The 23,280-nt window shown below is 51.0% G+C and overlaps 1 protein-coding gene and 1 non-coding gene across 5 annotated transcripts in view; both read left to right on the forward strand.

Moving 5' to 3' along the window:
• LOC117640037 (diacylglycerol kinase eta) overlaps positions 1 to 23,140 on the forward strand; it is a 66,510-nt gene extending 43,370 nt beyond the window's left edge. For 3 of the 4 annotated variants that reach the window (XM_034376229.1, XM_034376228.1, XM_034376231.1), the window contains 24 exons: positions 7,587 to 7,686; positions 8,864 to 9,000; positions 11,532 to 11,623; positions 11,926 to 12,056; positions 14,286 to 14,454; positions 14,546 to 14,648; positions 14,732 to 14,877; positions 14,973 to 15,152; positions 15,230 to 15,404; positions 15,476 to 15,544; positions 15,623 to 15,960; positions 16,042 to 17,002; positions 17,082 to 17,450; positions 17,542 to 17,707; positions 17,791 to 18,108; positions 18,195 to 18,294; positions 18,380 to 18,548; positions 18,622 to 18,722; positions 18,808 to 18,995; positions 19,078 to 19,342; positions 19,452 to 19,569; positions 19,657 to 19,752; positions 19,828 to 19,947; positions 20,038 to 20,337. In XM_034376229.1, coding sequence (XP_034232120.1) covers positions 7,587 to 7,686; positions 8,864 to 9,000; positions 11,532 to 11,623; positions 11,926 to 12,056; positions 14,286 to 14,454; positions 14,546 to 14,648; positions 14,732 to 14,877; positions 14,973 to 15,152; positions 15,230 to 15,404; positions 15,476 to 15,544; positions 15,623 to 15,960; positions 16,042 to 17,002; positions 17,082 to 17,450; positions 17,542 to 17,707; positions 17,791 to 18,108; positions 18,195 to 18,294; positions 18,380 to 18,548; positions 18,622 to 18,722; positions 18,808 to 18,995; positions 19,078 to 19,342; positions 19,452 to 19,569; positions 19,657 to 19,752; positions 19,828 to 19,947; positions 20,038 to 20,337 — 4,911 coding nt within the window. Of the gene's footprint in view, positions 1 to 7,586; positions 7,687 to 8,863; positions 9,001 to 11,531; positions 11,624 to 11,925; positions 12,057 to 14,285; positions 14,455 to 14,545; positions 14,649 to 14,731; positions 14,878 to 14,972; positions 15,153 to 15,229; positions 15,405 to 15,475; positions 15,545 to 15,622; positions 15,961 to 16,041; positions 17,003 to 17,081; positions 17,451 to 17,541; positions 17,708 to 17,790; positions 18,109 to 18,194; positions 18,295 to 18,379; positions 18,549 to 18,621; positions 18,723 to 18,807; positions 18,996 to 19,077; positions 19,343 to 19,451; positions 19,570 to 19,656; positions 19,753 to 19,827; positions 19,948 to 20,037 lie in introns of all 4 variants that reach the window. The other variant, XM_034376227.1, reaches the window with a different exon arrangement.
• Positions 13,683 to 13,786, forward strand: LOC117640755. The gene has a single exon (XR_004587456.1). It is a non-coding gene; the product is annotated as a U6 spliceosomal RNA (small nuclear RNA).
• Positions 23,141 to 23,280: the final 140 nt, after the last annotated feature.

Genomic DNA, 23,280 nt, shown 5'->3' on the forward strand with positions numbered 1-23,280 from the left:
CGGAGCCAAACCCAGCCAGCCACCTGCGAGGGGCGGGGCGGGGCGGGGCGGGGCGGGGAAGGGTGAGGAGGCTCGTTGGCACGTCTCCATGGCTGGAATTTCATTTCTAGACCTCGTTCGGTGACTTCATAATGCTGCATCCCCGCCGCCTCATTCCTGGCCCCCATTGTGGTTCCCCCTCCCCCTCCCACTCCCCCCCCCCTCCCGGGGATGTCCCCCGTCGCGTCCTCGCACGAGAGCGCGGCTTTTGTTCGGTGTTATCATTCCCGCCCGCTTTCATAACCCTTGGTGCTCGCGCGCCCCGTCCTGCCACACCACGCGCCCCGCCCCGCCCCGCCCCGCCCCGCCCCGCCCCGCCCCGCCCTGCCCCGCCCCGCCCTGCCACGCCCCACACCTTGCGACCCGCTGCACACATAACTTTTCCGTTCGGCTGGCGGGGCGGCCGGGCCCTTGCTGGGCCCTTGGTCGGGCCGGGCCGAGGCGCTGGCGGTGGAGTGGTTGGAGGAGGTCCCCGGGGACTTGCTCGGAAGGGCCAGCAAGACTGATTCAGAGATTTTGTTTCGCGTCGCTCTGTCTCGCTCACGCTCATGGGGCGTCCCGTTTTGGCGCGAGAGAGACAGGGCGACGAGAACGACTCTCGGAGTCAGTGTGCAAGGGGGGGCTCCCCTGGGAACAACCGCCGCCGCCATGACGAACGCCGCGCGTCCCCGAAGCACGGCGCTGCCTGGCGCTGCGTGCAGGATGCCGCCGGAACGGCCCTGTCTCTCTCGCACCCGCACGGCAAGCCCCATGAGTGCGAGAGAGACGGAGCGACGACGCGCCTTTTCGGAATCCCTCGACGGGCGCTGCTGCCGTTTTGCGCGCGACGTGGAGTGTCGATATTCGGCGCGGGCTCGATGGCTCGATACTCCGGTGTGGCGTGCCGTGGCGGGGAGGCAGCGCGCTGTCCTTGCCCGAAGAGTCCTTGCGCCGCCACTGTACACAAGTAGCGTGTATACAGTGCACGGTGGCCAAAACTCTAGACGCGTTTTGAGCTCCAGAGTCGCTAAATGGGGCTCGAACCGAGCCTGTGACCCCACCAATGGATTCCTCGTTCGGAGAGCAATCCATTGGTGGGGTCACACGATCGGTTCGAGTCCGATTTAGCGACTCTGGAGCTCAAAACGCGTCTCGAATTTGGCCGCCCCCGGTCGTCTGGCACATCCACTGTGTGATTTGCGGGACGTGCCCGGCTTTGTTTCCTGCTTCCGTTCCGATGGACTCCGTTGTAAACGTCGATCATTAATCACCATAAAAATAAAGTGGCGTGTAGAGATGTGCGAACATGTTCGGCTCCGAACGAACACGAACGAACCGAACACATAATTAGTTCGATCGGTAACGAACACTTAGTGCTCGCACACGAAATGTTCGTAAAATTATTGTAAGGTGCGTTCGAGTCTGAACAACGACCCGATACACTACGCCCAGGTCTAAAAATCTCGTACGATCATACGGGATTTGAAAATTCGTTAAGGGATTCCCGTACTACTATACGAGATCCCGAGCCATACAGGATCCTGAGTTGGACGGGATCCCGTGAGGACACACGGGATCCTTTAACGAATTTTCAAAATCCCGTATGCTGGGACGGGATCCTGTACGCCAGGACGGGATCTCGTATGCCGGAAAGGAATCCTTTACCCACTAAAAGGATCCTGTAAAGTACAGATAAAGACGTGAAAATGCAACTTCTCCTGCAGTTAGAATCAAAAGATTGTATTATCTAGGGCGTTGGAACCGAGATCTATCCAAATCTGCAGTCAAAATTTGGATAGCTCCAGCGGTTTTCGAGATAGCAGAAAAAAGTTGTTAGATTTCAATAAAATTCAAATGGCACTGGTGAATTTTAGCCAATATACCCCATACAAATTTTGAGCTTAAAATGTTAAAAACTTTCCGAGTTACAGCATATCTAAATTTGAAATCACGTGCGTACTTCCCGGGATCTCGGCAGAGTGCAGGTTCCCGTACGACCCTCTCGGGATCCTGTGCAGCCCTCCCGGGATCCCGGCTACTTAAGAGATCCCTTATGACCCTCTCGGGATCTTGTGTGACCCTTACCGGATCCCGTAAGGTCTTAAGGGATCCTGTGCGACCCTCCCGGGATCTTGAGTGTTCTAACGGGATCCCGCAAAACCATACGAGATCTCGTAAAACTAGACGGGATCCTGCAAAATGATACAGGATCCCGCAAACCACACAAGATTTTTAGACCTGGGCGGACACGTGTGAACAAGCAGCGCAGAACCAGGATTCTATGCATGTCGCTCGACAAGTTTCGTGTCCCTTCTAAAAAAATTATAATGATAAAGACAAATCATAGCGATTTTTTTGCGGAAGCATATGAGAACTGAAATGAACCAATATTTACATTTGAGTCCACATTGTAGTATTTCTTGTTAAGAGCCTTCGTTCGAGCCTTGATCGTTCGGATTCGAACAACATTGTGTTCGGTTCGGTTCGTTCGAAAAAAATAGTGACGTGTTCGGTTCGGTTCGGTTCGAATTAAGTTTTAAATTTCCTGTTCGTGTTCGTTCGGATTCAAACACAGCCTGTTCGCACATCTCTAGTGGCGTGGCCGTTTTCTATAGTTTGTAAACTTGTAAACGGGGTTGTGGCCTCATGCGTATCGTAAAGTTTGTGCGACATGCAAATCTTTTGGGCGAAAGTTTGTTTCTTTTTCAGCATGTTGGCGCTGCCACCGCCGCCGCGCGTTCAATCACCCGATCGCCTTTTTTTTGTTTTTATGTGGTTTTTGTTGTTGTTTTGTTGGCCGTGATAATGGTATCGTGCCGAGGCGCGCAGCGTGACGTCGATTGAGGAGGCGGCTGTCGCTGCCTCGTCCTGCGTTTGACAGCGGATATGAGGAGGGACTTGACACTGTGGGGAGAGAGAGAGAGAGAGAGAGAGAGAGAGAGAGAGAGAGAGAGAGAGAGAGAGAGAGAGAGAGAGAGAGATGATTCGCGTGGGTGGAGAGGGGACGCGCTTCACGCGACAGGCGTCAGGTTGATTGCATTCACGCCTGCACTCAAGGCTAATGCTGAACGTCGCTCTGTCTCTCTCGCACCTTTACGGGAGGCCCCACGAGTGCGAAAGAGACAGCGTGACCGTGTTCGGAACCGGCCCGTTGTGAAGAGAGTGATGTGTAGGTAGACATGGGACACGTCCGGGAGTTGGAGCTGTGCCGCGCGGTTCCAGGTGCGCGCTTGGCGGGGCGGCGCACAGTGGGCCAGAAGACCGGTCTAGAGTTTTGGCCGCCTCCACCGGTCTTCTAGCCCACTGTGCGGGGGTGCGTTCCCCCGCAGAACTGGCCGCCAACTCCTCGCCCTGCCGTCGTCGCGGCCTGCTGCATTTCCCTCGCGGCGTCGTTGGCGGCGTGGGACTCGGCGGGAGGGAACTCGGGGACTCGACCGCCAGCAAGTTTGGCTGCCGTCCGCCCGCTGCCTCGCACCACGCACACTGTGGGACAAACAGACCGGCAGACGGGCAAGCAGTGGCGGATCCAGAGGCGGCTTATGGGGGTGGGGGGCAAAGTAGCACTTTTTGCCTACCTTTCAGGCGGCTATCTAGGGTCAAGGGGGGGGGGCAAAAACCCCATTGCCCCCCTGTATCCGCGCCTGCGGGCAAGCGGACAGACAGACAGACAGACAGGCGCAGTGCAGCGACACGGACGACACGGAGCGCCCGGCGTGGACGGGGTGGGCAGTGCGCAAGACTCCGCTGCGTGGCGGGCTGGCCTACCCTGACATTGACAGGCGCTCTGCCGCTCTGCTCCGCTAGAATGGTGTCTGTCTGCCTGTCTCTCTCTCTCTCTCTCTCTCTCTCTCTCTCTCTCTCTCTCTCTCTCTCTCTCTCTCTCTCTCTCTCCCTCTCTCTTTCTCTCTCTCTCTCTCTCTCTCTCTCTCTCTCTCGCTCTCCCCCCCCCTTGTGTGTATGTGTGTATGTTTGTGTCCTTGTGTGTGTATGTGTGTCTGCGAATAAAGCCATCCACACTGGCCGCGGCCAAATAGCCCGAGGCCGCCGTTTGGCCGCTTGGCGCGTTGCCTTTATCGGCAGTGGCGTTGACAAGCCGCGTCGCGCCCGGCCGCCCTGCTGCCGTCGCTGCTCTTGTTGTTGCTGTTGCTTTCACTGTTATTGTTGCTGTCATCGTGATTATCGGCGAGGTTGGCTGGCGATGGTGGCGCGATTCGTATTATTTCTGGTGGAGTCCAGCCGTCCCGGTATGGCGGGCCGTCGTTGATTAAAAAAGGGGATGCGGCCTTACAGTCCTTGACGTGCTCGGGGCGGCGCGCCTGGGCACGCCGCCGCGCCGAGTCAGTTTCGTCGCTCTGTCTCTCTCGCACTCGTGGGCCGTCCCGTGTGAGTGCGAGAGAGACAGAGCGCCGAAAGCGACTCTCGGAATGAGTCTGCTGCCGCGGTTCTAATCGGCCCGTTTTGCTCGCCGCGTTGCCGTGTTTGTTTCCATCATTCCGCGCCGCTTTGTGTGTTTGTGTTTTGTTGGGCTGTACTTCTCCGCCTGCAGAGCGATTCCGAACAGCGTCGCTCTGTCTCTCTCGCACTCACGGGCCGTGCCGTTCGGGTGCGAGCGAGAGGGGCGGAGCGACGAACCGCCCTGCCCCGCCTCGCCCTGCCACCCCGCCCCGCCCCGCCCTGCCCTGCCCTGCCCTGCCCGGCGCGCCGCCGCTGCGGTGGTTTGCACGGCGTGGGGTCGCCATCTCTCATACCGACTCGGTGTGCACGGACGACTTTTTCCCTTTTTTTGCCTTTTCATGCATCGACCCGACACAACCAAAAACGCCCGGCCTGTCAGGGGGCTGCGGAGGGGTTCACTCGCGGGGGACTTGGGTTCCGCCCCGCCCCGCCCCGCCCCGCCCCGCCATCCACGCGTCCCGCCACCGCCACACCCTGGCCGGCCTTTCCTAGAAGGCCCCCTGTGGCCGTTCGCGGCGTTCCGGCGTTCCGGACCCACGGCGCCCTGATTTCGCGCACCAGTCGCGTCAACCTCGTCCAGCAAGGCGTCCGCCTCGACGGCCGTCAGTGAATGAAAGAGAGAGAGAGGGGGGGGGGGAAGAGGGGAGAGAGAGAGAGTCGGAGAAGGGAGGGAGGGAGAGCTATTTTGTGTGTGTGTGTGTGTGTGTCATGATGTGTGTATGTGAGTGGGCCAGAAACTCGGTCTGCGGAAACGTCTCGATAAGGACCCGTCCCCATATCGGGGGTGCGATCTCTCCCCGGCCAGCGCGGCCGGCACGGGACGGAAGGAAGGCAGCGGTCTTATCCTTCATCCAGAGAGGCAGCCGGGGAAGGGGTGGGTGCTCTCTCTCTCTCTCTCTCTCTCTCTCTCTCTCTCTCTCTCTCTCTCTCTCTCTCTCAGTCACTCACTCACTGACACAAACACACACCACGCACACACGGACGAATGCAATTTCCGCCGTCCGCCTGTAACTTGCCCCTTAGCTCGTCCCGGTCATGGTCGGGCCGCGGACGGCGGGGCGGGGCGGGGCGGGGCGGGGTCGGTAGAGCTGTCCCCGATGACGGCCATTTTGATTGACGGGGCAGCGCAGGGCCGCCTCGATTTGTCAGAGTGTGGGGCCCGACGGCTCGGCGCGCGGAGGGAAGGGGGCGGCCCGCGGCCGCCACAGACCTGCAGGCGGATTCCGAAGAGTCATATCGTCTCTCTGTCTCCCTCGCACCCATGGGGCGTCCCGAAGGGGTGCGAGAGGGCAGGACGACGAAAGAGCGGGTCTCTCGGACTGGACGGCGGCTGCCGCGGCTTGGACTAAGCGAAGCACAGTGGGCCAGAAGACCGGTGGAGGCGGCCAAAACTCTAGACGCGTTTCGAGCTCCAGAGTCGCTAAATGGCACTAGAACCGAACGTGTGACCCCACCAATGGATTCCTCGTTCGGAGAGCAATCCATTGGTGGGGTCAGTCGTTCGGTTCGAGTCCTGCTCAACGACTCTGGAGCTCAACCCGCGTCTAGAGTTTTGGCCGCCTCCACCGGTCTTCTGGCCCACTGTGCGACGGACGAAGCCCACAGGCCGTGACCTAGGCCTCGCTTGCACTGGTAACTAAAGCGTAACTCTATGCACTGCAAACCTAACTGTCTACTAAGTACACACTTACAATGCGGCTTGCAAGTACACACTTCAACGCTGCTTAGCCATACACACTTACAAATGCAGCTTGCAAGTACACACTTACAACGCTGCGCCCGTAACTCCATGCGTCAAGCATGCGTTTGTAAGTGTGTACTTGCAAGCATGCATTTGTAAGTGGTACTTGGCCAAGCATGCGTTTGTAAGTGTGTATTGCAAGCACGCATTGTAAGTGTGTACTTAGTAGACAGTTGGTTGTAGGTGCTGAGTAAGCAAAAGTTACGCTTGAAGACGTTACGCTTGAAATCAAGCATAGACTAGAAATTCCCCATGCATTTAGATAGGGGGAATCTTGACGGAGAGCCTGTTACGCTTGTTTCAAGCGTAACCTGATTACGCTTGAAAACAGTGGGTAATACTACGCTTTAGCTTTACCAGTGTGCCTCCCTTGCATGACTGGGTCCTGACTGAGTCGAGTCCCCCGACCGGGTCGAAAGACCTTGATCGTGTGTGACCTAGACCGGCCGGCCCGGTTATGGCCCGGAACCCTCGACTCGATCGCAGAGGCAAGACACACCCTGCGCCCGCAGACTGCTTCCGAGAGTTGCTTTCGTCGCTCTGTCTCTCTCGCACCTGTGCCGGCCGCTCCAAGAGTGCGAGAGAGACAGAGCGACGGAAACGACTCGGAATCGGTCTGCTGCCATGGCTTGCCGCGGCACTCGGGAACGCATACATGCATATGCAAAGCAAAGCCAGCAAAGCCAGAGCGAGGGAGAGAGAGAGAGAGAGAGAGAGAGAGAGAGAGAGAGAGAGACTCGGAGTCAGTGTCAGTCTGCTCGGGGGCTGCTGCACGGGCTGGATACGAGCCAGCGTGGCGATTCCGAGGGCTCGTTTCGTGTCGTCGCTCTGTCTCTGTCGCTCCCAGGGGGCGTGTCGTAGGTGTGCGAGGGAGACAGGGCCACGAAACGGGCCTTCGGAATCGCCCTTGCAGATTCGGCACGATCCGCCGGCTAGCACGACCTCGCCCGGAGCCTCCGGGCCGGAGGGGCACTCTGTGACTCTGCGGCGCAGCGCGGCCCTAGCAGGCCCTAGCCCCGCCTGCAGGCCGCGCAGCTCATCACCATATTTGCTGTGTGTGTGTGTGTGTGTGTGTGTGTGGACTGGCACGCTTAGTGGCCTGATGGTTCTCGTAAAGCCACGAATGGCAAAGGGCGAAATGGGTAGAGAGGGTGGGGGGGGGAGCAGTCCGAAAGGGCAGAGGGCGCGGAAAAGCGCTTGGGTATGTACACGGAAAGGACACGAGGGGGAGGGGGTGGGGGGCTGACTGGATTTCCCGCGTAGTCACGCACCTGCGCGCGGCGCCGCCGGTTCTGCTGACACAGTGTTGCCAAAGTGTGTGTTTTGAATCGAAATAAAATGTCGTGTTTTTGTTTTCCTTTCTTTCCTCCAGAGCGGCGACCAGCATGACTTCCTGTCCGGCCAGCACCACTGGTACGCCACCTCACACGCGCGGCCCACCTACTGCAACCTGTGCCGGGACGCGCTCTCTGGTAAGGAACGCTCCCTCTCCTCTCTCTCCTCTCCTCTCTCTCTCTCTCTCTCTCTCTCTCTGTCTCTCTCTCTCTCTCCTCCCCCCCCCCCTCTCTCTCTCTCTCTCCCCTCTCTCCTCTCTCAACTCTCTCTCTCTCTCTCTCTCTCTCCCCCTCCTTGTTAATGGCTGTACTATTCCATACTCTAATTTTGTTAAGAATCTAGGAGTTCTATTTGATCCAACCCTCTCTTGGAATGACCACTGCATTTCAACAGCTCAAAAGATACTAGGCATTCTTGCCCAGTTGAGGCGCAATTTTACGTTCATTCCACAAAGAGTGAGAAAAATGCTTATTACCTCACTAGCTTTTCCTCATTTAGACTATGCATCAGTAGTATTTACTGATATGACTGTTATAAATAATATTAAATTACAGAGGCTCCAGAATGCTTGTATTCGATTTATAACTGGAACTAAAAAGTATGAGCATATTTCACAAGATCTAAAAATTCTCAAAATTGTGGAAAGGCGTAAATTAGCTGTCTCAACATTAGTGTGGAAAATTGTTAAAACTCATCAACCATCATACTTAGATGAGAATTATATTTCTACATCCATCTCAAACCATAGATCTACCAGATCAAGTAAGCAAATGTTCCTTGTTCCCAACCATAGATTAACTAAGTACAACAACTCTTTTCACATTCAATCAATAATGCTGTGGAATCAATTCAAACTCTATAACTTGTTACATCGAACATACAAGACTGTAAAGAATACAGTTTTTAACATCCTAATGTCGTGATTGTACTACAATACATTCTTTTGTGATTATAAGTATTATTATAAGTATTATTATTATTATTATTTTTCTAGTCACCTGCTGCTCAAAATTAAAACTACTGTAATGAGAGCGGGTTTATGTTACAGTGGGACTATTTAGTCCTTTTACATGAACCCTCAATAAAAACAATTTCAATTTCAATTTCTCTCCCCCCTCTCCCTCTCGGAAGGAGCCATAAAGCGGCAACATTGTCGGCCTGCAAAGTGTCGTCGCTCTGTCTCTCTCCCACGCGCCAGCCCGACGGGGAGTCCGGGAGGACGCCCCACGAGTGCGAGAGAGACGGAGCGACTTTCGCGGGGCGGCGCCCTGCCTGACCGTGGTCTGACCGTGGTCTGACTGGCGTGCCTTACAGGTGTCACCTCTCACGGACTGAGCTGCGGCATCTGCAAATGCAAGGCGCACAAACGGTGTGCCGCCAAGGCGGTCAGCAACTGCAAATGGACGACGCTGGCCTCCGTCGGCAAGGACATCATCGAGGACGAGGATGGGGTGAGCGTAGCACTAGCAAACTATTAAAAAGCGTAGCCCCAAATTACCAACGGCACGCCGAAAGCCAATTCGAAGCTCACAAAAATATTTTGGATTGGTTCAGAAAATTAGCTTTTTTTTTACGTTTTTTTCGGTAGTTTTGTTTGGAACGACGACGGAGCACTCAGTGCACAAATTCTCGCCAATCCGCGGCGAAAACTATCAAAACTCGCTGTTTTAGTCAGTTTGTTTTTACCAGTGCGGTAATTTGATTGGGGCGAGGGACGTCGAGAGCCCGCCCCCGCCTTGGCGCGCCTGTCCCGTCGGAGTATGGCGGTACAGGAAGGCATCGAGGCCGGGCCGGGCCGGGCGGCACAGGGCGGCAAGGGCGAGTGCTCGCCTGCGACCCTCAAACTCAATCAAGAGGTGGTGCTGGGCCTAAGCACGCCGAGAGTGCAGATCTCAGTCCGGGTAGCCGTTTGGTGCCGAGCTTGGGGCGCGGGGGTGGTAGATGGCGGCACAGCAGACTGATTCCGAGAGGCGTTTTCGTCGATCTCTCTCTCTCGCACCTGTACGGGACGCCCCATGAGTGCGAGAGAGACAGAGCGACGAAAGCGACTTACGGAATCAGACTGCAGGCACCACCGTGGCTCTCAGGCTGATTCCGGACAGCGTCTTCGTCGCTCTGTCTCTCTCGCACCTTAACGGAACTCGCCCCGTGAGTGCGAGAGAGAGAGAGAGAGAGACTGTTCGAAATCAGTCTGCAGAAGTGGACTCTGCCGCGTGAGTCCCTTGAACGGGGAGGGGGTGGGGGAGTCTTTCAATCGTCCCTTTGAGCGCGCCGAGCCTGCCGAGCCTGCCAGCCTGGCAGGCCGAGGAGCGCGGGCTACTTGAGGCGAACTTACTTTGAGGTGACGTCTGGGGGAGTCCGCGATGGGGGTTAACAGCGCCCTCCTTCTGCGCCCCGGCGTGGCCCGGCGTGGCCCGGCGTGGCCCGGCGTGGCCCGGCGTGGCCCGGCCGAAACTCATTTGGACCAAGCAAACAGGGGGAACGCAAAGGGCGGCAGCAGACTCATTCCGAGAGTCGTTTTTCGTCGCTCTGTCCCTCTCGCACCCACCGGGACGCCCCATGAGTGCGAGAGAGACAGAGCGACGAAAGCGACTCTCGGAATGAGTCTGCAGTCGCGCCCCACGGACCCGGTTGGGTATTTGTTTCCCACGCTTTCCCTCCCCCCCCCCTATATCGATGCCACCCTAGTCGCTTCGGACTTAAACCCAAAACCGCGGCCGAATGCATAAGTAATGCGGCATCTGGCCGCCCTGCAGAGCGGAGCAGACTGATTCCGGGAGCCGCTCTCGCCGCTCTGTCTCTCTCGCACCTATTCGGGACGGCCCATGAGTGCGAAAGAGACAGAGCGACGAAAACGACCCTCGGAATCAGTCTGCCGCGCTCCGAGGCTGGAGGTTTCAGCAGCCCGATGGATTGCAGGCGGCCGACCGGCCCGGCGCCCGGCCCGGGACTTAAAGTCTTTGCAAAAATATGCTGCCCGATAAAATAAAATAAAATGGAACAAAAAATACTCGACTGGAGAAACTTGAGGCGTTCCCACCCTGCGCTCTCCAAGCGGCCACCCCGCGTTTCCCCAAAGTGCGAAAAACGCGGAAAAACGGGGAAAACGGCCGCGGCTCGATGAATCGCTAAAATGTTTGCAAACTTGCAAAGTGTGTCGTCGTCGCCGCCGCGCTGCCGCCGTCGTTGGCGGAGCTTCGGAGCTTCTTCTTCATGTTTAATTAGTTTGCCCTCCTCGGCGACCCGGATAACTCTCAGCCGGGAAAATAATTGGAAAAGGGCTGGGCCGAGGGCTGTGTGTCAGAAGGCGAATAATTTTTAAGTGGCGTGCCACGCGCCACGTTTGGCGCGGAGTGTCCGGGGAGATGAGGGGCGAGGCGGGCGGGCGAGGCCGGCTTGCCTGGCATTAATCTTGCTCACCGTCCTGCAGACTGATTCCGAGAGTCGTTTTCGTCGCTCTGTCTCTCTCGCACCTGCACGGCACGCCCCGCGAGTGGGAGGGAGACGGAGCGACGAAAACGACACTCGGAATCAGTCTGCTGGCTTGGCCTTACCGTCGGCTGCCCGTCGACTCTGCCGTGTGCCTCCACTGCCTCCACCTCCAGCAGCGCAGCAGTGTGCCAGCAAGCGGCCCCCAGAGTCCCAGAGCCCCGGCCCGTCCGGGACTCAAGCGGTCCCGAGGGGGTTATCTTCCTTGATGGTCGAAGCAAGCCCAGCAAGCCGAGGCCGAGGAGGGCTGGACGCGCCGGCAGCAGACCGATTCCGAGAGTCTCTTTCCGTCCCGTAGAGGTGCGAGAGACATAGCGAGGAAAACGACTCTGGGGATCAGTTTGCCGCTGTGGCCGCTGCAAACGTGCCTTGTCGACCTCGAACAGCGTCGAACACCTACGGGACGACCCATGAGTGCGAGAGAGGCCGCATCAGTGTTTGAAACCAGCCTGACTCTGCTCTAACGCCGCGTTGCCGCCTTTCTGATTGGCAGAATATCGTGATGCCACACCAGTGGGTGGAGGGCAACCTGCCCGTGTCCAGCAAGTGCACCGTCTGCGACAAGACCTGCGGCTCCGTGCTCAGGTAACTACCGCGGCCATGGCCAGAAGACCGGCGCAAAACTCTACAAGCGTTTTGAGCTCCAGAGTCGCTAAATGGGACTCGAACTGAGCGTGTGACCCCACCAATGGATTCCTCGTTCGGAGAGCAATCCATTGGTGGGTTCACACGTTCGGTTCGAGTCCCATTTAGCAACTCTGGAGCTCAAAACGCGTGTAGAGTTTTGGCCGCCTGCGCCGGTCTTCTGGTCCACTGTGTACCGCTTGTCAACGTGTCCATTGACATTGAGACGGTGGAGTGACGGTGTTGGCTGGCCCCCTACCCAGGCTGCAGGACTGGCGCTGTCTCTGGTGCCGGGCGTGCGTCCACACGGCGTGCAGGCCCGCCTACCGGGAGCGCTGTCCGCTGGGCCCCGCCAAGATCAGCACGCTGCCCCCCACCGCCCTGCACAGCGTGGGTAAGTACACTGTCTCTCGTCCAGCCGAGCCATTCAGAAGATCGGTTGGTCGCTGTGTCCCTCTCGCACCTTTACGGAGAGCCCCGTGAGTGCGAGAGGGACAGAGCGACGAAAGCGCTCTTCGACCTTGTTGAACATTTGAGTGCCAACGACGTGGAGGCCTCTTTCCGACGAGAGGCAGCTGCCGTCTGATTCCGAAGGATCCCTTCGTGGCGCTGCCTCTCTCGCTCTCACGCGGCGCCCCCACGAGTGCGACAGAGACAGAGCGACCATCCTTCGGCATCAGGCGGCTGGCTGGGAGCTTCGTCAGAATAAAACGGCATGAGGGCAGCAGCGCGCCGGGAACGCGCGGGAACGCCAGGGCTTTTCCGAACTTAAAACAAAGCCCCGCCAACGCTTTGAGTAAAAAGTTGGTCGTCGCTTTGGCCGACGGTCGTCCTCTCAGCTGGGGTGAGTGTCGGTTCCAATCCGTCTGAATCTGCGTCTTCCGGCGCGGTGCTTAGCCCCGTCTGGATGAGAGAAAGACAGAGAGAGAGAGAGAGAGAGAGAGAGAGAGAGAGAGAGAGAGAGAGAGAGAGACAGAGACAGAGACAGAGAGAGACAGAGAGAAGGAGGAATGGCAATCAAACTTGCCGCACCGCTGCGCTGCGCTGCGCTGTGCAGGCAGACCGGCCAAGGCGGACCTCATTTCGCTTAAGGCACCTTTGCAAACAAAGAACTGGGTGAAAGGCCGCAATCGCTGCGATCCCGGCCACCGATATTCGATTAAATATTTGCTCTGGACTGATCGGTGCGCGCCGCGCGGGCCGCGCGGGCCGCTGGGACGGACGCCGGCAGGGCGGCAGCGGCGGCAGGGGTGCCGCCGGCCGGGCGCGGAGGGCGCGGGGGTCCCCCAGGAGGGGTCGCGGGCTGGGAACGGCGCCGGCTGCGACACAGACTAGGCCAGCGGCGTGGGGCGGGGCGGGGCGGGGCGGGGCGGGGCGGGCGGACACAACAGACTCAATGGTCGCGCTGACCTTTCTTGGGCGCCCCTTGTGTGTACGCCCCCTCCCCCTCCCCGCTCCGTCTTGATCAGACGACCGCACTGCAAGGCAGCCCCGCCCGGCCCGGCCCCGGCGCCGTCGTCGTGCTGGAACTGGGGACTTGTTTGCCGACGGCGTCCTCTGGCGACTGCGTCCTCCTCCGACGACGACGACTCTCGGAATCAGTCTGCAGGGCAGCAGGGCGGCGTCAGGCAGTCACTTTAGCGGACGGCAGACGACGGCAGCCAGCAGAGTCAGCCTGCGGGGTGGGCCGGCCCGCCCAACAGCCCCGCGTTCCGGGACGGTATCCTGTCTCCGTCAGGCGCTCTCGCCCGCAGCTCGGCGGCGCAGCGTGTGACGTGTAGTACCGTAGTGGCGGGGCTCTCCCTCTTCCCCCTTTCTTTCCCCCTCTCTCCCCTTCCCCCACCCCTCCGCTCCCCTCGGAGACAGACGATATAGCCGAGCAAGCGGAGCGCGTCCTGCCTGCGCCCAATTTTTCCCATTTGCGATGTCTCGACTGGCGCGACGGGCGCGTTGGGATTTATCGTGTGTATATGTGGAGCACTCTCTCTCTCTCTCTCTCTCTCTCTCTCTCTCTCTCTCTCTCTCTCTGGCGGTACATATACTAAAATTGGAACGATACAGAGAAGATTAGCATGGCCCCTGCGCAAGGATGACACGCAAAATCGTGAAGCGTTCCTCTCTCTCTCTCTCTCTCTCTCTCTCTCTCTCTCTCTCTCTCTCTCTCTCTCTCTCTCTTCCTCTTCCCCTCCCTCTCCCTCTTTTCCTGCTCGGGAAGAAGGGGGCAAACAATCGAGATGACGCACCGGGGGGTGGGGGGTGGGTGTAATCGGCCAGCGCCCCGTCCAAAGTTGTTGTCTTTCTTCTCGGACCGAAAGAAAGGGAGGAAAAAAGTTGTCGTATTTCTCGAGTCGCCTCAGTCGATTAAGTGCAAAATCCTTTTGTGTGTGTGGGTGTATGTGTTTACGCCACATCAAAATTCGCATTATTACAATTTAACTCCTGCTTGCCCCTGTGGACACTTTTTTGCACTGAGCAGGAGCAGCACGAGTTGGAGCTCCGCAGGAAGGCGAAGCGGAAGCTGTAGCATGGAATGATTTTGTTTTCCCCCTTTTTTCCTCGTTTCTAATTGGTTTTCATCTCCATCCGGGAAGGGGATTGCATTCCGCGTGGTTCTTGGTTCCAGGCACGGACGAGGCGTGGGAGGCGGTGCGTCCGCAGGGCTGCTCGCCCCTCCTGGTGTTCGTCAACTCCAAGTCCGGCGACAACCAGGGCGTGCGTTTCCTGCGCCGCTTCAAGCAGCTGCTCAACCCGGCGCAGGTGTTTGACCTCATCGGCACCGGACCGGGGCTAGGGTCAGTACCGCGTGGGCCGAAAATAGGGCCCCAACTTTGAAAATGGAATTAAGACTCTCTGACGCGGGGCGTTTTGCGTTTGTCTGCGCAGCTTGCGTCTCTTCCGGCATTTCGACCCCTTCCGGATCCTTATTTGCAGCGGTGATGGATCTGTCGGCTGGGTTCTGTCTGAGATCGATCGTCTCAACATGCATGTGAGCTTCCGGGTTCTCTTTCTTTGCCCCTCTTTATTTATTCTACTCTTCAAGTGAATTTATTTCGTCTGTCTGTTTTTCAGAAACAATGCCAAGTTGGAGTTCTGCCCTTGGGCACAGGGAATGACCTAGCCAGGGTTTTGGGTTGGGGTTCCTCCTGTGATGATGAGACCCTCCTGACTCAACTGTTAGAGCAGTATGAAAAGGCCTGTACCAAAATGCTAGACAGGTAAGTTTAGGAAAATATTAAATTGGCATCTAGGACATATCTTTGTAAGGGCTTTTAATATTTTATTTTTAAAAAAATATTGAAATCTTTTTTAGATGGAGCATAATGGCTTTTGAGAGAAATATATCCATTGGGACAGGCAATTTATCATTCACCACCCAAGTGTCTCCCCCAATGTCTACATCTGCCATGGCAGCTTATGACAATTCTTTTGCATACCACACATCAAAAATTCTCCAGTCAGACGACATTCCAATCATCATCAATGCTGCACAGTAGGAACACCACACCAGTATAATGTAATGTGGGGGTGGAGTCAGTATTTAAGTATTGTTTCATTTTTATTTTTTAGGTCTGTTTGTGAAAAGTTAAAATACTTTGCCTTACAACTACCTGACAGTAGCCCAGGTAAAGATGACAAAGATTTTGAACAGCAATGCAAAGTTGTTCCCGAGAAGCTTGATTTACTTCTGCAAACTCTTGGACCAGAAGGGCTTCTTCTACTCCGATCTGAAGAGGAAGATGATGTAAGTAAAATTTAAATTGTTTATTTGCTTGTATGATGTTTGTTCTATGTCTCATTATTTCTTGATTATAGGGTGTGCACGATGAGGAAAAGGCTTCTCTAGACAAATCGGAAAAGGATTATGGAAATCAACAACTGAGGGTAGGTTTATTTCTTATCTTTGTATTTAAAACTTTGTGCAGTTTGTGCATAAAACATATGATTTCTTCCATCCTGCAGCTGGACTCAAACAAGCGGCAACAGCTGTTGCTGAGGTCCAACAGCCTGAAAAAGGCTGTTCGCAAACTGGTAGAGCTGACTGAGCAGGCTGTAGATGACCAAAGCAAGCATACAACTAAACCTCCTATGGATACCCTCAAAGTTCATCACGGGACGGATTCTGGCTCCAGCTCAGATGGAAGTCGTTGCCCTTCACCTGCCCTTCTGGGCTCTCGGCTCACGGCCCTGTCCCCTCTGCCAGACCTTCGCAGGGACTCTGGAGGAGAAGATTTGTTTCCGATACCTGTGCCCAAAGAATTTGCTGACAGAAGACGCAGCTCTGCAATGTCTGTTGATAGGTAAAGTTTCATGCAACTCTCAGCTAAAGGAAAACAAATATTATATGGATTGTACAATTATTTTATCTTTCTTTTTAACAGTGTCACTGATTATTTGGGACGATTAAGTCATCGGAGCTCCTTGCAACCTCCTGATGGTGAAGAATCCAGACAGGATGTTCTCGATCCAGCTTCAAAAGTTTCTGGAGTCAATGAGACCCACATAGGAAGGAGTGATGCCCATGGAAAGGTGGAACCAAACAGACTCCCAATTCTACCAGAATTGAGCTCTGAGATGATTTGCAATACCACCAGCAAAGTGAGAAGAGCCGGGCTTGAAGGAAGCTTTCTTCAAGTTGCGGAAGATCCAAATCGAAGATTTAGTTTTGGTGGATTCAGTACTGATGGCACTTCTACCACAACAGAAACAGACACTGTTAAATTTGAGAAATGTAAACGTCCAAATAGAGGTCGGCACAGTGTGGATAGTGGTGAGGACCCTGTCTGGAGATGCTTTGCATTGGAGGCTAGTGAAATTGCTGATATCAAACACATAGACTCATCAGAAACGTCTGAGGAAAGTGCTGAAGGTGCCATAAGACTGACTAACACTACAGACGTGTCAAAAGATTCACCAGTTCTAAAACATGACTCGATTGATAGACATGTAATTGGGGGTCAGAATGGGTCTGAACATGGAGATGGCACTGACCCGTTAGTGACATCTGGAGAGGACAATGAATCAGAAGATGATGTGAAATTTGCAATCGGGCTCAGTGGTCATGCACAATACACAGAAGGTGATACAGATCCTGCTATCAAATGTACCTTGGCTCATTTTGTTGAAGGAAATGACATTGCTAGACGCTCCATTAAATGCCGTCACATAGCCACCAGGCGACCAGAGGCCCGCCGCAAGACAAAAGCCCATATTTGTGAAGAGAGTCACAAGACAACGTTAGATGTGCCTCTGCTTCAAGTCGATGAAAATTTTGATGAAGATGAACTTCTTCCAGCATCAAGTATAGGGAATTTATCTGATGAAATGGACCCCTACCTCAAGGTACAAATCTTTTATTTTCTTCACACTTGACAATATTTAAGTATACTTGAAAATTTACTTTGTTTTGTTTTGCCACCAGGGATTCAAAGTTTACTCACGGGATCCATCTCCTGAGGAGAAAAAATCTGAGCCAGAAACTGCAGAGGGCATTCTAACAAATTTAAGTGTCCCTGAGCCTTGTCGATCAAACCGCAGCCACAGTTTGGGAGGAGGCCCTACTCCTCCTTCGTCAGCTGCAAGTACAGGCAGCAGCACTGGGTGCCTCTTCCCTGAAAACGACCAAATCCAGATTCACATCCAAGGCTCCAACAACAACCTGACAACAGGTCATGATAGTGACACCAGCGCAGGCAGTGGAGGGGGGAGCACTCTACACATCCCCTCTCCATATCACCTCCAGCGTAAAAGTATTGCTACTTCTTCTGCTATTTATCAAGAGAAAGAAAGGGTGAGCTTTAAGCATTTTCCCCTATCCTACTGTGTAATAATTTAAAAAGTTACTATGTTGATTATCATTATTATTATTTCTGTTCTGCCAGATTCATCATAGTCCTTTAAAAAAACCGAATGCCAGGGGCTTTCCACATCCAGTAATCAGCGTTGTGGTAGACCCTCCTTCTCCCACCCAATCAGAAGAAGACAAGCATCATTTACCTGACGACAATTCATACCGGAGATACAGCTGTGACAGTGCTGGCGGCAAAGGTGGGTTTTCTTCACTTACTCAATCGTAGCTTTGTTTTTTACACTGGACTTCAACTTGAGTGTTGTTGAATTCTGGCGTGCAGCCTCACCACAGCAACTCTGGCGCTGCTCGCCCGCCGCGAGTCGCCGCATTTCCAGCGGCAGCCTCCTGAAGGTCCCTGCGGAATCTGGAGACCGCTCACTGTCCCAGGACGACTCCACACCGGGCCCACGACAACCATTCCGTGATCGCCTCCGCAGTTCGGTGGAAAGAGACCTGCAGGTCAGCATCGACCTCATGGCCTCGGTGTCGGCCAAGACCGGGGCCTCGTCCACCAGCAGTGCAGCAGAGTCGGAGGCAGTCCAGAAGGCCAAGAGTCTGCCCATCATCAATCCTCTTGTCCGGCTGCCCATGTGGCCAAGTACGTTTCTCAGTATTTTTTCTGTCTTTTGCTTCAACCTACTACTCACCTTTCAGTACCTTCAACCTTTTTGGATGTGTTTGCAGATGTGAGCAGTGCAGGAATGATAAGCAAGGCCCTCCTTGCAAATGCGGATGCTCTCTGTGCAGCAGCTTCCCCCTTGATGGACCCTGACGAAACTTTACTGTAATTAAAAGTTCAAGATACTTTTTGAGATATACACTTTTTTTAAACATGATCTTTTCTTGACTCTGGTGTAATTATTTTTCAGGGAGGGATTTTTTGAGAGGTGTGTTATGAATAATTACTTTGGCATTGGAATTGATGCAAAAATTTCCCTGGATTTCCACCACAAAAGAGAAGAGCACCCAGAAAAATGCAGATCAAGAGCAAAGAATTACATATGGTATGGTGTATTGGGCAGTAAAGAATGGTTGCAGGTAAGAGCTACATTTCAATCTTCTCTGGCATTTTCAAATGGGAGAATGTTTTCTAGAACTTATTGCCTTTCAGAAAACCTACAAAAACTTGGATCAAAGAGTTCAACTAGAATGCGATGGACAGAAAATTCCGCTTCCATCACTTCAAGGCATTGTGATTCTCAATATTCCAAGGTTTTTGCACATTTTATACACTTATTATGACTTTTTTTTTTGTTTTCTTTTTTGTTTTTTGCTGATAATTTGGTTTTGGTTTTAGCTTCATGGGAGGAACAAACTTTTGGGGTGGAACAAAGGAAGATGATGTATTCCTTGCCCCCAGCTTTGATGATAGAGTTCTAGAAGTTGTGGCTGTTTTCGGATCTATGCAAATGGCAGCCTCTCGGCTTATCAACCTTCAACATCATAGAATTGCTCAATGCCAAACTGTTCAAATTAACATTCTTGGTAAGGTTTTTACCCTCTTTGAGAATGTTGCTAAGGTTTATTCTTTTTCCTTTTAATGAATCTTGTGCTTTTGTGATCTCAGGAGATGAAGGGGTTCCAATCCAAGTTGATGGTGAAGCCTGGATACAGCCTCCTGGTATGATAAGAATTATTCATAAAAACAGGATGCAGATGTTGTGCCGTAACCGTGCATTAGAGAATTCCCTACGAGCCTGGGAGGAAAAACAGCGTTCACACCTGCCTCATCTAACTGCAGGACTCATTCCACACGATCGTTTAGCTCCTTTCAATGATGAGGAGTTCTCACTTCTCCTTGGCTTTATTGATGCTTCCACAACTCTTGTGAGGTACTTTGATAAATACATGTGTACTGTTGTTCAACTCCTATTTTAATGAAATGTTGCATTTTTTATTTACTTTGTCATTTACAATTGTGTCATTTATTCCATTAAACAGATGTGTGAAACTATTGACAATACGGCACCCTTCAATAGAAGCTGATCTCTATGATTTGGCGGCTAAAACTCATGACAGTTTAGAACATGTTCATCCAGGAGGAAAGCTTCTCACAGGAGTAAGGATTGGAATTTTCTGTTCTAAAGTGTATTTGCACTTTGACATGTTGGTAGTTTTAATTCTCACCCTGTGTTCCATTTTTCAGGGTGATCTACGCCCAGCTGTAACTGGCTTAGTTGCCAGTGCAAGGCAACTGCATGAAGAGTCCTGTCAACTGCTCAGAGAAAAGGCTCATAAACTGGTTGGTCATTTAGTATTTGTGTTGTCGTATTTTTTCAATGTGAATGCTTTACTGAATATATGTTCCCCGTTGTAGCGTCTTAGAGAAGATCTTGAGGGACAGCTGAGTTCAGCTCTATCTAACATGGAGGTTGAATTACGGAAGTGCAACAATGAGGATGGGTGTGTTACATTGCAGCCACTTCCCCCTGGAGAAGTAAGTTTCAAAGCCACATACTTTCTTTTTTTTCTGGTGGTATTTTACAAATGTTAAGGTATCTGACAGAGCAATGTCATCAATTTGCAGAATGAAAGAAAAGGAAAGGCTCGTGGGTTGTTCTGGTTACGTTTCCGCCGAGGAGAACGTGCATCTCATCCTGATCGTAGTCGGCAAACAGCTGCAGATGTGGCTACTTGGGGTACAGCAGAGGTTGCGTCATGGCTAGAATCTATACAACTTGGTGAGTACATTGATTCCTTCACATGCCATGACATTCGAGGGAAAGAACTTCTGACTCTAGCTCGAAGGGATTTAAAAGAGTTGGGTGTCACTAAAGTTGGCCATGTGAAGCGTATTTTACAGGCTGTAAGAGATCTTAACTCATGAGACTTGTCAGAAAAGAAAGGAAATTTTCATGTTGGCATTGACTTAAGCTTATAAGTGTAACAAAACTCCCAGAATTTAGCATTCCTTTGCCTGGAAAAAAAAATTAAATTAAAAAAAGTGTGTTTTCTGTTTACTTACTTGTTTTTAAAAGAGTGATATGCAATACTGTACCTTCTCTTCATAGCATTGAAAAGTGTCTTAAAAAATATGTTCACAGAGCTATGCAATATATTGTGCAATATATTATCTTGCAATCAAAGCAATACCCAAAATATGGCACTGCTGCAAATTTGTTCCAACTAATAAATTTTTACAGCAATCTTAAAAACTTATTTGATACATAGTTTTAATACTACATTTTTTACTCTACTGTATGTTCCATACACGGTGCTCTTCAGTACTAGTTGATTGTTATTCAAATTTTACATGTACTAGTTATTAAAAGATGTGTGTAGAATGTAATTCTTGAATTATTTTGATTCTATATATGTTGCCAACATGGTTTGTGAATTTTTACATGAAGCAATATTCTTCTGTATGGTCGTGCTCTGTTCAGTTCACGTCTTTGTAAAACTTAAAGTTTAAGATCGTCAAAAACGCAAGCAGAACGAACAAGAGATCAGTCATCAGGGCTGCAAATTAAGAGGAACATTATTTTTCTTCCTTTCTTAGTACTTAAACCTTAATTCGAACTGAAGCAATGTAGACCAATTACAATTGAGTTAGATTGTACATTAACTTATTTGCTGCGGCTGACCCTCAGAGGCCACTACACCACATGCATCATTCCACGGCATACTTATTCTGGTCCAATAGTTTGTTCATTATATTTTTTCTCTTAAAAAATTAAGACTTGAGTCATCTATGAACATCAAGGATGGATGCACTTGAAAACAAATCTGTGCATCTAGTTATACCAAAAAAAAAGACTTTTCTAAATATTTTAAATTTGTCATTCTGTCTTTGATCTTTAAATTTGTGCAACCTGGACCAGATGCACAAATGAGCAGCTACTTTTTGCTGTTATCTCTCTGCTCTTTGTTCTTATATGTACAGTTTTTCTAGCATAATGTTATCAGTATTTTTGTTTTGTAATCCTTAAACGTAACCTTCTTAAACATGTGATTCAAATTACTGTAATTTAATCTTCCCGAGTCTAGTTATCCTTCATGTAGTTACACCTTAATGTTGTGTATTGTGTCTGTGAATGTTTGGATGATGTGAGTTCACACAAGACATCTCCCATCTACTTGTACTTATGTTAACTCTTCCTTCATTTTATTTTGATATAAATCTTTAATGCACAGTACAAAGTAGTAAAATGAAAAATCAACATCTTTTGCAAATTTTAATGTGACTTAGAATGGAAGAGACAAATAGGTAGATTCTGATTTCTTGAATCTTTATCCCTCAAAATGCTTATCTTTGTTGATGCATTGTTGTATTTTGCATAGAAGTGTTTGCATAATAATATTATATTTCTTGTCATAGCAATATCTTATGAATCCCTTGTAGAAGTACTTTATGCTGACTGTTATGTGGTAATTATCTTCTTATGTTTAAGAGACATACATTCTTAGCTATTTCTTATGGCAAAAGATCATTACTTCTTGTAACTATGGTCAGGAATTTTCCTGTCTTTTTATTTGTTGCAAAGACTGTTCTTTCATCTGTGATAATCTTACTCTTGTCCCTCTAACATTTATGTTTTATACTTTGAGGTGTACCCTTGTCTTTTGTGTACTCTTCTTGTGTTATTAATTGCTCTATGCAATCGTAACTGGCAATTTAAAAGCAAGTTTTCTTAACAAGCCATATGTTTCCTCTATCTTAAATGGAGAATCTTCTTTTAAAATGGCTGTTCCCAAAGAATAGCATATTTCTATTATACTTTTGTTACCTCCTTTCCATTTTGCTGTATTTTTTAGCTTCTCTTTTTTACACTTTCGATTCTTTTAAAATTGGTAAGAGGATGTATATATATTACATACCCTATTTCAGGCATATTTTCAACACACACCCTCCTCAGCGTACCCTGGATATCCTAGGTACCCAAATATTTGATGGGCCGGGTCAAAATAGGGTACATAGTATATGGATGTCCTCTAAAACCTCTAGAAGTTCCAAAAATATTTTTGCATAGGATTTCATTTTGAAGTTTTCGCAATTTAAACAGATTGGTGACTGCGTCGAGTTCTCATTCTGCCTGGATTCTCAGTAAAATTAATTATTTTTCTCTTGTGTCATCATTTTATTCAAAATCTTTACATCACATGATGAGTAGCAGCCGAAGATTGATTTCTCTTTACCCGCTGTGATACCTAGGATCAAACAGTTATTCCTAATCTCTTTTGTTTTTCTTTCAAATCAGTATTACAAGCAAAGGGCAGAACATTTAGTCCTTTTTGTGCACCCTAATATATATTGATGATGTACATCACATGTTCCTCTCTAGTTGTCTTTTCAAGGCATATTAAAACTTATAACCAAGTGGTCTGAATAAACCTGCTTCATGCATGGTTAATTTGGATGCAACCCAAAACTATACTTGTATCAAAATTTAGAGTAGGTCATAGACCTCTATTATTTTGCAGTTCAATGTGTGTTAGTCTTTGTTGACGTTGATCATGAGGCTATACATCATTTTCACACTGTTTTTGAAATTATTTACCATTGCACTTTGACAGATTTGCATGAAGGCACAAAATGCATTTATGAATCTTACTCACATCAGTACTGTACTCGTTATATGATCTCAAGCCTGACTCGTGTGTGAAAATATAGAGATACAATAAACCATCAAGTTGGTCTACTTATTTATAACTAGTCTGCACAAAATGGACACATGACAGCGTAAGTTTCCTCATGAAAGTTTCTGAATACTGGCCAGCCTGACAACAACACTGACTCAAAAGAAACAAAGAGTTGAACAAGAATAAATAT

This window comes from Thrips palmi, unplaced genomic scaffold (assembly GCF_012932325.1).
Source record: "Thrips palmi isolate BJ-2018 unplaced genomic scaffold, TpBJ-2018v1 HiC_scaffold_12, whole genome shotgun sequence".
Taxonomy (NCBI): domain Eukaryota; kingdom Metazoa; phylum Arthropoda; class Insecta; order Thysanoptera; family Thripidae; genus Thrips; species Thrips palmi.